Below are 15,058 nucleotides of genomic sequence, written 5' to 3'. Positions count from 1 at the left end.
CTAGCATGCTGGTGTCATGTAAATGGCACCCATGCTAGTGGAACATTAAAAAGCACCCATTACACTCTCAGAGTAGTTGGTGTTAGGAAGGACATCCAGCCATAGAAACCATACCAAATCATACTGGAACCTGGTGCAGCTTTCCGGCTTACTAGTTCCAGTCAAACTGTCTAACCCATGCCAGCATGGAAAGTGGACATTAAATGAAGATTAATGTTCAAATTTGAACATTATTGTTGTTGTTATTATATTTAATAAAATTGCACCTGCAATATACTGAGACTGATTCTCTCTTCTACAAATGTTACTCTACAAATAGGTTTTGGGATCTTTTCCTTTTGAACAGCACTTTGTAACATAATTTCTAGGTAACTAAAAAGTTTTAAACTTCATATACTGGTAGAATGTGTTTATAAAACATCGTTTTCTCTTGGCTTTATTGAGAAAATTCTATAGTTTGTAAGATATTTCGTCTGAAATTACTTGCATTTCGGCAATTTTAACCAATGACTGGAGTCCATTTAGGTAAATAACATTCTGTGCATAATGAATATGTCCCTCCTTTAAGAAACAGATTGGGTTTATTTACATTTGTGAAGAAAAAAGATACCCTTCCCCCACCCCCAACTCTAACCCTAAATCTAAAATAGATTGAAATACAATAGACTGATACTAGGGTTATAATTATGGGTGACAATTTCATACGACACCGCTACGGAAAATGGGATTTTTTTCTAGCAGTGTCAAATGAAAATGTCACCCATAATTATAGCCCTAGTATCGATTTATTGCGTTTCAATCTATTTTAGATTTAGGGTTAGAGAATATGCAGGCGTGATATTTTTAATTTTCACTTGTGTGTGTCCTGATGTTAAGAATTTATTTTTACCCTTTCTCTGTTAGGTTTCTCTAGGCTTAAAACATATTCCACTGTTTGAGCTATTTATATTGCATTTTTAATGATGCAGAATGTCACTAGTTTCCTCTCCAGAATTATTGCAGGATTTGTTGCATGCAATTTTATGAGTTCAAGTTATACATTTTTTGGTTCATAGTAGAGAAATGTACCTCCCCATGATGTAAATCTAAAACTATGTGGATTGGGCCTCTAAAAGTTAAGCATATTTGTCAATGACCCATCACACAACTTATCACACAGAAAGTACTCTGTCAACTTATCTTACTGTAACTCTTGAGTATTTTTTGTACAAAGAGATAACTAATTATTTTCTGCTTCATGTTTTGTTTTTGTAGGGGGCACAAGAGGTATTCCAAGAACTTCCATTTGAATACATTGAACCAGAGCATTTACCTAAAGTTGTACAACAGGGAGGTTAGTTGGTTTTTTTTGTTTTTTTTTGGTCAGTTATTTATAAAAGTACACAACCTGAGGTCTTTTTGTTAGTTTGTTTTTAATATCTGAAAAGAATGCAGAAATGTATTTTGTAAAAATCTTTAGACAGAAGATGTTATTCCAGCATGGCCTTAACTGTAAAATAAAGAACTATATAAAAACTATGAAGTATAAGATTTCAGACTGAAAGAAAATGATTTGGCTTCTGTTGCAATATATTTATATATCCTAAAATTCATTTTCTCCTGATCTCATGCATTAAACATTATCTAAAATATCTATCTTAATATCCTCATTTTAATTATGTTAATATCTAATATCTATCTATTTGTTTGTATATGTGTATTTCTATCTTACTCTCTCTCTCAATAATGCACTCACATAGAAATAAAATTATATAGCGAAATATATGTAATTTTTATTGTTTTTATTACAGTCACAAATAAACTTTACGCTTGTGTAGTCAGTCGAGAAGATCATTTTGTCCGAAAAGATGAAGGTTCTTTTGATGCAGAAGAATTTGAAGTTCATCCAGAAAGATATATTTCAGTTTTTAGTCATAAAGTAAGTAAACATCAAAATAAAATCTTTTTTATTCCTTTTTAAAATCACCATCATCATTTCAACATTCACTTTCCCATGCTTGCATGGAGAGACAAAATATGTCGAAGCGATTTTCTATGGCCAGATGCCCTACTTGTCACCAGTTCTTATTTGTTCCCAAACAACGTAATATTCTCCCATGATTGGGTATGTTTTCACTAACGCTTAAAAATGAAGGACACCACACATCATGCATACACTTATGCATACACACACACATGTAAATATATACATTTGTGTATGTATGCAGATGTGTGTGTGTGTGTGTGAATGCTGGGCTTCTTTATGTTTCCATTTAACAAATCTACCATCTCACTTGGGGTCAAAGTTGATGACATTTGCCCTAGGTGTCACATTGAGACTAAACCTGAAACCACATAGTTAGGAAGTGAACTTGTTAACCACATAGCCATGCCTACATCTAAACTGTAATTATTAAAATTATTATTCATAAAGATATTTAGATAACTAAAATAATATTTCTAAATTGATATCTAAGAACACAAACTTTGTTATACATGTTACTTGACTGACAAACACAAACATTGCATAATTGTCACATTTTCTCAAATATCTCTTGAAAATTCTTATCTTGAATGAACACAGAAGCATGGGACATATGCTATCTGTACTTTCATTATTCTATAGTTTATTGTTTTAATTGACTGTTGTTATTGAAACAAATTAGTATATCATTGTATATCATTTTAGTGTTGTAATTAAATATGTTATGATGTTAATATGCTAATGCACATTAATGTTAGTAAGAAATATCACATATAGTCTTTGATTACTTCTTATGTTAGTAAGATTAAAGAATCATTATCCATAATTGAATTCCAAAGTTGATACTTCATCTATCTATCTATACATACACACACACACACACACACACACATACACACACACATATACACACACACACATATACACACACACATACATACATACATACATACATACATGCACGTACGGACCAGGGTACGTGTGATGCCAAAGTTAAGTAAAACACCCATTTAATATTGGGTGTTTTACTTAACTTTCTGATAATTACAACATTTGATTTTTCCAGAATTAACTTTTGAATACAAAAAAAAAATAAATAAACAGAATGAGTTGTATTATGTTTGATAATTTTATCCCAGGGAAAGCAAAGGTTGATATAGCTTGGCACCAGTGATGTCACAACTCATTTCTACAGTTGAGTGAACTGGAGCAACGCGAAATATAGTGTTTTTCTCAAGAACACAGCACACAGCCCTGCTCGGGAATCAACTCACCTGGGGTCATGATTGTGAGCTCTATGTTCTAACCACTGAGCTGTGCACTTCACATATTGATGTATCATTTACTTTGCATATAATATTATTTATATGTCTTTTACATAAAATTTTAGTTAATTCATAAGCTGCTGAACCTGTTTTCAAGCATACAAGGTAGATAATATTTTTATTTTAAACTACCTCACTTGAAATGACGACTGTGATTACAGTCTGCTTTACAAAATCATTTGAGTATTCATTATCAGAACCAAGACATCATTTAAGTATGTTTGAAGTTGAACTCGTATCAGATGGAGAATGATGTAACGCGTAAGAATAAATGGCTAAAAAAAGATGCTCAGCTTACAGAACAACAGCATCTTCTGTCCATCACTTAGGTCATTTGAAGAAATGCTGGATAGAGAATGTCAGCAGTAACCTGAAATGTCTGGATATCAATTGCGGACTGGCACAAGATCAAGCTGCATAGCAGATAATACTGTGGAAACGTGATCTCAGTAGTGTTTTTTTCCTCATATATGATGAACAATGCATATGAAATGTAGTGGTGGTGATAGCAGTAGCAGCTGTAGTTTCTATTTGATTTATGTTGTAATTTAAGTCTTTGGTCAGCAACATATTTCTTACATTGTCTAACTAAAAAGCAATCCTTGCTTTATCAAGTAAATTATATTGTTACATGTCTTTCAAACTTTCAGATAGCACCATATGCCTCTTGCATAGTAAATGGTATCTACTGGTCTGTAAATACTCCTCGACTTATAACCATCCCTGATGCCAAGAACTTATTGAAACCAGCTGCAACACCATGGCTATCGTCCATGCAAGGCTGTCCTCTTCTTCCCCATCGTTTGCTTGCTATCTGTGATATCTCTGCTGATCCTGGAGGCTCAATAGAATTCATGAAGGAATGTACCACAATTGATCGTCCATTTTGCCTTTACGATGCAGAGCAACATATGGAAACAGAAAGGTAATTTGGTTACATTTATAACTCTTCGAATGTTTCACCAACACTTGACCTTACTAAAGGAATCTGTATGGAAAATATATCAGTTCCATTTCAGCACAATAACATATAGGAACCCAGATTGGACATCTCTTGTTGATGGACTCATTCAACCAGCCTCTATGGGTCTAGAAGGCATCACCTCATTTCTAAACTGATTCAGTGTTGAGCTTATTACTAGGTCATTGCCCAACTCTGGCTTGAGAATGTGGGCTTTACCCTGTCCACTAGCCCCTATTTAAATAGGGAATCATCAAAATATGCTGATGTAAGATGGTTATTTGCCATACATGATTATTCATGTCTTCAGCATGGTCATTTCACCCTAAAATGGCTGGAAAGTTGGTTAAATCTGAACCTATTGCAGCAATAGATGCATATTCTTACCACTTTAAGATCACATTCTCTGAAATTTATTAAAAATTCCCTTTTTCTTTCTTCCTTCCAATCAAGAGATACACTAAAAATTTACTTGGGTGCTCCAATGTAATTCAATTTGCATTCTCCTTTATGAAAGCAACTAAAGGTTAATTAGATCTTTGAAAGTTAAACTTCTCACAGGAATTATACTAATGATAAGGGTATATATAATGAGAAAGGCTATTTAAGCATATGGTAAAATGCAGAATCTGCTCAAACTTATGAATCAGCATCAGTTTGTCCATAGGCACATAAAAGGCACCCACTACACTCTGGCGTTAGAAACGGCATCCAGCTGTAGAAACATTGCCAGACTAGATTGGAGCCTGGTGCAGCTACTGGCTCTCTAGACCTCAGTCAAACTGTCCAACCCATGCTAGCATGGAAAAAAGATGTTAAACGATGATGATGAGGACAAGAGTTTAGTGAGTTCAGTTGCTATGAGACATGGAGACACTAGTATTTCAGGCTTATCTGAAGGTGTTGCAGGTAAGTAAAATCTAGGTACAGTAATAATATTGAATGGCAAAAAAGGAATGTTGCTGCTAAAACCGTCTTCATAAAAAAATTATTAAAAAAAAAGTTATTTTTATAATCAAGAAACTACAGTGAATTGATATGGTAATGTTGGGATTATTTTTACTGAGTGCTGGGTGTGAACCTATTGTGATATTGTCTGTTATTGAATGATAATTGAATATTTATAATGTTTGAATGATGCTAGTATGATATACAGTAACACCAAATATTGCGATACTAGTGTGGTATAAATTATTGTATTGTGTACTAATATGATATAGATTTTAATTGTAAGCTTTGCATGGTGCTTGCTAAATTTTTTTTTATATGATACTAATATTTTAACAATAGTGTCTGAGGTTCATGTGCTATTAATTGCTAAGTTATATTCTTAAAGGTTACAGTGCTAATATTTGTATATTGTTTCTTCTTGGAAATCATTAGTATTGGTACATTATAAATTTATTCTATTTTCAATGTTTTAAAAAAAAAAAACTATAGTTATAATTCTAGATTGTACAAATGTTAGTTTTGCAGGTGATGGTGTTCTGATTTGTTCAATTAGCAACATGCCAGCTCAAATACCACGAGAAGCTACAGACTTTTTTGGAGGTCAACTTTTGCCTCATGTTTATGACATGGTTTGTAAATGTTTTGTACAAAGTTTCTTCTTTGTTTCCCATCATTATCCTTACAAGTTGACTTAGTTACATTTAAAATCAAATTAACAATAATGTACTGTAGTAATGGTGTGAAAACTATAGTGATAGTGGTCATTTTTTTAAACCCAAACCTGCAATACCTGTTCAATTTTTAGTTGACCCAGTTTCCCTTTTTTTCCTTTCTTGCATTTTCCCACTGGTTTGCATATTAGAAAGAGATGACTTCTACTGCATCCATTTTCCATTTTTGTATATCAGACGCATTTCTCATAGAATTAGATATAAGGCATGTTTTTATTTTTTCTCATAAATTGATTATATAAGATGCTGGTTTAAAACTAAAATTTGAACTTAAATTAAAACTCAAGGGAAAATGAAGGACTTTATTGATTTGAATTCAAATTTTAGATTTTTACATTGTGTTTTAATTCAAGTTGAAATTTTGGTTTCATTTAAAAAATCTTTTTCAACTTTCTCCTTCACTGGTTATTATTTATGAAAACATTCTCATTTTGTCAAGTTGAAAGTTAAGAAAAGAAATAACTGGGAAAGAATGAAATTTATTACTGATAGTTTTTCTGTGGCATTCTCTTTTTTGTGTGCTAACATTTTTCAGAGTGACTTTTTAGGTTAAATTATAGAATTCAGATGAGGATATATTTATCACTTTCAGAAACACATAAGAAATGTAAAAACGTTTTTATAGAACAAGCTGCTAATTTCAGTGGCTATTGAGTCAAAAAATAGCAGTGCTTAAATGAAAGAATTTGGCACAGTAGCCATATTTTGTCAGAACTAGTTGTTTACAAATGCTTTCAGAAGATTCCTTTGCTTTTTTTTTATCTTTGTATACCTTGAATGTTACTATATTGACTGCATGTTACTATATTGACTGCAGTTAACTGAAACTCACGGTTTATAGTAATTCTTTAAACTCAAGCCAGTAAGATAAATATATATATAGCCATCTTGTATTTGTGTACACAAATTGGCAGATCCACTACTACTATGATGTGTGAATAAGATAAGAAACTCTTATCTATATATTTATCAGTTGCTTCATGAATTATTGCTGCTATTAGCACGAGTAGGGTTGAAATGTCTTAGAAATGGCTTTAGAGTGTTAGAGATTAAGATTTATTTACTTTTAATGGAAAAAACGAGTGTATTTCATTCTTACCTGTGTGCCCACCCACACCTCATTCTACTTCACATCAATTTCCATGAAATCTATCATTATTAAACTCTTTTGACAAGTTGTGCTCTGAAGACAGTCCATTGATTGACTGCCTTCCTTATAAATATCATCATCATCATCATTTAATGTCAGTTTGCCATACTGGCATAGGTTGGATGGTTTGACAAGAGTTGGCAAGCCAGAGGGTTATGCTAAGTTCTGTTGTCTGTTTTGGCATGGTTTCTATAGCTGGATGCCATATGTATGTATGTGTGTGTGTGTGTATATATATATATATATATATATATATATATATATATATACACACCACATACACACACACACACACACACACGATATCTTAAAGAATACACACATTATACTTTCTTCATATTCAGGCAACTTCAGAAGTATTAGCTAAGAATAAACTGTTGTACTTGGCATTTGTTGACCTGGAGAAAGCCTTTGGCAGAGTACCTCATTCTGTGATATAGTAGTCTCTGAGGAAGCTAGGGATAGACAAATGGCTTGTGGAAGCTGTACAAGCCATGTATAGTAGTGCTGTGAGTAAGGTAAGAGTTAACCATGAGTACAATGACAAAGTTAGTGTACAGGTAGATGTTCACCAGGATTTGGTTCTCCTATTCATCATCATCCTCCAGGCCATAGCAGAGGAATTTAAGACCAACTTCCCATGGGAACTACTTTATGCTAATGATCTTGCTCTCATAATAGATTTTATAACAACTAGAAAAAAAAATAAGACATGGGATAAAATGTTGCTGGTCAATCTGAAAATGCTGAGCCTTATGGAGGAGATAGCAAAGGACTGAAATGTCTGGTGCTTTGCTTCCATCACAATAGAATTGATATCCTAAAACCACCTTGGTAAATGCTTGTATGTGCAGGGCTCTGCCTCACCTTCATTTTCTCTGTCACTCATCCCCTAATAGTCATCACTCCTCTCTGGTATTGTTTGGCTACAATAATCACCTGAGGGCAGAGTAAACACATATTACATCTCCTCCATTTGGTTACCTTCCTCTTCCAACTGAACCACTTCCATTTCTCATTATCTTCCTTGTCCCATTGTTTCCACCAATCACCGTCTTTCAGTGCCTTCAGCCATTGCTCTCTCCCCTCTGCTATAGTCCATCTTAACACCTCTCTTGTCTGCTATCACTCCTGTTGCCCTCACATAACCCCCACTGCGCCATTCGTATATCTCACCATTATTTGCTTCATTTCTGTCCCATCTTTAACCATCTCTCCTCACATTCTTATGAACCTTCATCCTTTGTCCCCACCCCCTGCCCACTCACCCAGTCCACTCCTCTGTATTATTTCACATATTCACCCCCACCCACCCATTGTACCTTTAGGGTATGTCAACACCAGCATCTCTCTCATTTTCTCCCTCTCAGTCTTTGTCTCTAAGACTGTCTCTCTTTTTTTTTCAACTGGGGTATCCTTGTATCTCTTCTACAGTAAGACACCTATCTCTAGCCTTTTTTTATTCTTTTTAATCTTTCATCCACTGACACAAAGTCACCTCATTCAACACTATTTCTCCTCTCAGTCAAAAGGTTTTCGTTTTGCAAGTTACTTGGTGACCCTGGCAGTGTTGGTGCCATGAAAAAAAGCACTCGGTATGCTCTGTAAAGAGGTTGGCATTAGGAAGTGCATCCAGCTGTAGGAACCATGCTAAAGCAAACAATTGAGCTTGTTACTGTCCTCTGGCTTGCTAGCTCTTGTCAAACCATCCAACCCATGCCAGCATGGAAAGTATGTTTATTAACGGTGATCATTATCTATGGACTTAGTTGAGATCTGTCAGTATCCTTGTCTGAACATTTTACATATATTCCAGCCTCCAGTTGGACCTTAGTGTTTTGTGATAATAATTATTGATTAGATGGAAATCTCTGGCTATGTGTAAGAGGCCCTTGACCATCATCAAACAATTGCACAAATGCTCTTCATTTCAGATGCAGAAAATAAGCAAACCCACCCACCACTGGAAAACCCCTCTTCCTGTCAGATTTGAAACTGCTAGCATTAACATTGGCACTAAGAAATGTGTGTTTAGAGAGATTGTAGAGATATTGGAACAGCAACAAGTAGATGTGTGCTATGTACATGAGTCTCAGCGAGATTTGTTACAAGCAAGAAACGTAAATTCTTCTGGGAGGGTACCAGTAATAGAGCAAATGGAATAGTTATATTGTTGGCTAAGAAATGGTGAGATCAAGTAACTGAAGTTGTCTGACACTTTGTAGAATAATTAAGTTTGCTTCTAAATTTAGGAATTCCTCTCTAAATCTTTGAAGGATTCACCTATGAAAATTAAGTCATCAGTACACAGGAGTTCCTATGAGAAACAGGTTTTAAACTTTTTAATAGCCTGGATAGCTACAATAACAAGGTGGGTGCTGAGAAATTAATTCTGATGGATACCAACCTGTACACTGAATTCATTGCTGAACTTGTTACTCTCATCATGCTGATAACATCTCTGTATATGGCATGTATTACTTTCATATGCCATTTGTCTATCCACTGGCACAAAGAAGCAAAACTGAGACTTAAGGTGCCTCAAAATAAAATTTGCAATGACTGATTTAACTAATAGGAGTAAAAAAAAAAACTGTTACTGCCTTTGGAGAAGTGACCATGCTCAGTGCATAGAAAAAAAGTAAGAATTTTGTATGGTGTAACCAGTGTAAAGTACAGGTCCACAAGAAGTGGGATCACAGGTAGACTTTGTATGTGGCAGATGCACAGTAGTAGTTTGCAGTGAGAGTACATGTGAAATAAATTCTTTTAAAAGCTCAGAAGGTTCCCTAGAAATGGTTGATATCTTTTGTTACCTAAGTGACATGACATTATTAGCAATAAGGGTGAATGGTGTTAGTACAGGAGTGGTAAATTCAATGTATGTTACTATTACCTCTACTGGCAACAAAAGGTTTCTCTCTCAGCATAAAGAGTAGATTGTAGGATGCTTGTATATGAAATTTGATATTGCATGATAAGACATGAACTATGAATGGAAGATTTGTAAAAGCTAGGAAGAGATGAAACGAGTGTGTGTCACTATTTTTAATAATGCTAGTGTGCATAATCAATGGAGCACAAATGAGTTGATATAAGAAGAGCCAAATTATTATGCAAAAGAGATGTTAGTACATGATATAGGCATGTGATATGCATAAGGGATGACAGTTATATGAAAAAAAAAAAGTGCCAGGTACTCTGAGTGGACAAAACTTGTGGAAAAATGGTACTAAAGAAGATATATGATTAACTGGTGAAGATTGATTACAATAGCATAAACCTCATGAAGGAGATGACAAAGGACTTTGAGTGGCAAAATGCTGCAATGATGAAGACTCTACCAACCTATATAAGCATAGAAAACAAACATTCAAAAATGATGATAGAGGTTGGGATGTAAAATATCTACATTTGAGTCTTTCGCCTAATGTGTTCATATGCAGTCAACCATCTTTGCTACTATCTACTGCACTCCTCTCTGTTCTTCATTTATCATGCTGTCTCTCCTCTCTTTCCCTCCCTCACCAAAATACCTGTGTAAAGATCTGGCTATTCAGTCCTCCTCACTTACCTTTGCCCTTTATTGCTAGCTATTACTCTCTCTCTTTCCCTCCTGTTTCTTTCTCTTACCATCAACTATCATTATTGCTATTCATCACTCTCTCCTACTATCACTCTTCTTCTATCATGCCATCTTAGAAAATTCTGAGTTGAGCACAACATTTTTTGTTATGTCCAGGAAGCTAAGATGTTTAATATTTACACAGAAATCTTTATTCAACAACCATCATGTAAGTTGCTTACTGCCCCTGCCTCTCCCTATTTCTCATTACTCTTCACTCTAGTTATCTTCCATCACACTCTTATGTTATTACTATTGCACCTCATTATCAACAACCATCATGTAACTTTCTCTCCCTAATTACTGTCTTCTGCCACCCCCTTCCTCCTACCACTGATTCTTTTCTTACCAGAGTTCTAGGAGGAAGAAAGGAACTAGCAAACCAGTACAATGCAGAGGGAAAGGGATTCTGTAATCTTACTGATGATTAAGCAAGCTCTCTGGTGCCTCTGAAGGAACAAACAAAGATAGTGCAGTACCAAGAGAACTCTTTAGTATTGCTGAAGACAAGACAAGTCCTTTAGTGCTTGTATCACATTGAAATGTTCTCAGTGCACTCTGTAACAAGGTTGACTGTAAGAAGAAAGCATTCAACCATGGAAACCATGCCAAAGGGGAACATACAAGCTTGATGTGACCTCCAACCTGTATGGGAATAGCTCAAAAAAAAAAAAGGAAGTGACTTGGACTTAGATAACTCCTCCAACCCATACCAGTGTGTAAAAATGATGATAATGGAAACTCAATTCTAAATAAGCAAATAAAATATTGGGTATTTTAATTTTTGTGTACATTTTTATCAAAATAATTACAACAAGTTGCTGAACTTTTTAACCAGTGATCTGGCATCTACTATGTACATGTATACATCACCTTTTATCTTTTACTTGTTTCAGTTACTGGACTGCAACCATGCTGGGGCACTACCTTGGAGGGTGTCAAACAAATGAACCTCAGTATATATTTTTAAAGTCTGGTACTTATTTTATCAGTCTCTTGCTGAGCTGCTTAGTTATAAAGATGTAAACAAACCAATACCAGTTGTCAAGTAGTGTGGTGGGTGATAAACACACACACATACACATACACACAATGGGCTTCCACACAGTTTCCATCTACCAAATTCGTTCACAAGGCATTGGTCAGTCTGGGGCTATAGTAGAAGACGCTTGCCCATGATGCCAAGCAGTGGAACTGAACCTGAAACCATGTGGTTTCTAATTGAGCTTCTTAACCACACAATTATGCCTGTGGCTATATATTTGTGAGATGCTCGTGGAAATGAATACATCAGAAAAGTATTTCGTTGTTGACACGAGACAATAGATGTTTTTCTAGCTATTTTACACAAATTGCAAAAGGTTATTAATTTACACTGTATTACCCTGTGAAACAAATAGTTACCTTTTTAATTTTTATTTCATCATTGAACAGTTTTGAATTTTATTTTTTAAAATTGCAAGCTGCTTAGTTTAACAAAATGAAATAAAATTTGAAATTGCTTGGAAGTAGACTTTATGCAGTTACTTCAATAAAGCAGGCTTCATGTTATTTCTTGATCACATACTTCAACTAAACTGTTAGGGTGGATATGTTATTATTTTCTTCATGCATAGTGTGAAAAAGTAAATGGATTTTTATAAGCCATTCACAACAATAGCAGTTAATCTTTACACATTTAAAGTTTGTATAATACAAATATTTTATCATCACAGCATTTATATTGATACAGTATAAAGTAATTTTCAATATCTATTCTTGAAAATAAATATTTAAGGCTGTACTTTTTGTTTTCTTATTATGTCCTTCTGTAATTATTTTTTTTTTTTTTCAACAGGTTGAATCAAATGCTAAAAAGTTATTCGAAGACTATAATGTGTCACCAGCAGTGAAAAATGTAAGTTAATTTTAGTTTTGTAGAATAAGATGTTTTTTTATCTTTTTTTTTTTAAAGTCTATTACTAAAATTTCATTTACTTCTTTTTCCTTTTTCTTTTCTCCTAAAACTTTTCTCTTGTTCTTCCTAATATAAGCCCCCTTCAATAGGGCACAGAAAGTCTACCTCTCCTCATTGTGTGAGTGAAAAGGCACCATTCTGTCCAGTCTGACCCTATCATCTAGCTATTGATTTCCTTTAGCAAAGTTCACTGTGTTTTCAAGCATACGGACCATGAGGTTTCCATGGCACCATCACCCTCTGCATATTCCCATGTCAAAAACTAAGTCCAAACCACCTGACCAATTTTCCATTCTCTTCTCAACCATCTGAGGACTAGAGCCACATGCCATCTCTTACTTACATGCAAATCACTTATCCTATTTCTGATTGCAATTCAGATTTCTCAAATTTCTTTCTACAACCCATCTCTGCTACCTTTTCTATTCAACTTTCTCTTTAAAATATGGTGTCTGTGCATAGGTAAACTCCACTCTCCCTATCTCTAAACACTCATTTGAATTTCTACAAGAAAGACATCCAGTTACTCTGGCCCAAAGTTTATTCTCATTTCTCCAAATACACCTACTCCCTCTATCACTCTCCAAATTCCTCAACCAACAACTCTGATCATCCTTGGTGACCTCATCACTTACAACTCCTCATAGCTCTCATCTTCATCCCACACCAATGCTGCCAGTGCAGAAGCTGAATCATTTACCACCCTTAACACTTATGCTAACTTGTTTCATCTTCCATTGGCACTCAAAACCTAACCGGTAACAAACTGTAACTGTGTCTGCGCCTGTTGGGTCATCTGACCACTACCACATCACAACTACTCAATACACAATTACATACTGTACAACACTTCCTCTCAGGCATGCTGTTTCCTTTCTGTCTTTTTTATTGCTACTGTAATGGCCTCTGCTCCTTAGAGTTTGCTAAGGTTTCTTTAACTTACTCATATCTCCACCTCTTGTCACCATTGTTCTGTCCACTACTCCCATTTCCTCTTGGCCCCACACTTAACACTATGCCCATTACTTTCTCTCCAGAACAGCAGCCTTTTAGAATCTTTTCCCTGCAGCTTTTAGAATGTCTTTCCTGCAGCTGTGTTGACCAGTGACAATTTAAACCAAACATTAATGCCTCACCAGCTCAAGGATCCTGCAAGGGTTATGGACACCACTTCCAGACTGAGCCTGTAAAAGAAAGTTTCTGGTCTTTAGATTCTGAATAAGAGAAAAGAGGAAAGATATAAATTCTAATTTATTTAACAATTACTTTTTAAGAACATTTGTCAGAAGGGTTTTAAAAGGTTTCTTTTATGAATTTAGCTATAAACATTTTTGAAACTGAACTAAAGCCATACATCACGTTGTTCTTTACATCATTTTTTATGTGTCAGTTAAAAGGCAATTAACTTGTTTTTATGTATTGTAAGTGGAATTATAATGAGTGACTGAAGTGTCGCCTGGCTAAAAATACTTGACTTTCTAACATGTATTTGACTTCCTCATTCTTACCCTTCTGTGGCTTCCTCCTACTATCTCATACTGTTCAATATGCATCAGGAATTTTCCAACCAGCATATAACACTTATCCGTATTAATTCTGCATTATATAGATTTACTTGAAAATTCACCTTCCTTGTAATCCTCAACCACTGAAATTTATTCCCTAATCACAAACCCATTTACTCTTTATTCATCTTTCACTTTTCTGTTACATTTCACCCTATATGATGCATTACTGATATTACTTGTAAGAGAATATGTGGGTCATGCCTCATTATTCAGCTGACTTCCTTCTTGCCATAGTATTTTTTAACCAAGGCTAACTTGGGTCTTCACAATGAATACATGCAACGAGCTATATTCAGTTCTTTGCTGCTTACATCCCACTACCAATATATCACATTTCTGATAAATGCAAGATTTAAATTACTTTAACTACAAAGACTGAATTTCATTTGTTATCAATTACAACAGTTACTCACCAACTACATAACATATAACACTATTATCAAATGTTTTCCACTTTCTCAGTTGATTAAGTTTCCTCTGTTACAGAATTTAATATACTATCCTCAGTAAGTTGTGTACAGTAATTATAAGTATTGGTTTTGAATGTCTTTATTGCAACCTCTAGGTCTTTGATGAAGGGAAGTAGTTTGAGAATAGGGCCTTTGTAAACTAACAGAATTTTGAACTTTCCACTGAACATATCACTAACTTTAGCTTCTCATATACGGTCTAAATAATTTTCGTTTCCATTCAGTCACATGTAATTTTTATATTACCTATTTGATAAAGCTTAAATAAGTTTCAATCAAATAAAAAGGCACTCTAAACTATACAATGTAGCTAGACACTTTCCTCAACTGAATTTAGTATGTACACATAGAACATTA

General features: G+C 34.6%; 1 protein-coding gene across 4 annotated transcripts in view; it reads left to right on the top strand.

Moving 5' to 3' along the window:
* Positions 1–15,058, top strand: part of LOC115219785 (alpha-aminoadipic semialdehyde synthase, mitochondrial) — a 167,980-nt gene that overhangs the window by 115,601 nt on the left and 37,321 nt on the right. For all 4 annotated transcript variants that reach the window (XM_036501080.1, XM_036501074.1, XM_036501085.1 and 1 more), the window contains 5 exons: positions 1,255–1,333; positions 1,791–1,918; positions 3,939–4,213; positions 5,718–5,829; positions 12,544–12,603. In XM_036501080.1, coding sequence (XP_036356973.1) covers positions 1,255–1,333; positions 1,791–1,918; positions 3,939–4,213; positions 5,718–5,829; positions 12,544–12,603 — 654 coding nt within the window. The remainder of the gene's footprint in view (positions 1–1,254; positions 1,334–1,790; positions 1,919–3,938; positions 4,214–5,717; positions 5,830–12,543; positions 12,604–15,058) is intronic.

The sequence above is a fragment of the Octopus sinensis genome, linkage group LG1, assembly GCF_006345805.1.
Source record: "Octopus sinensis linkage group LG1, ASM634580v1, whole genome shotgun sequence".
Taxonomy (NCBI): Eukaryota; Metazoa; Mollusca; class Cephalopoda; order Octopoda; family Octopodidae; genus Octopus; species Octopus sinensis.
This window is presented reverse-complemented; position numbering and strand designations above follow the sequence as displayed.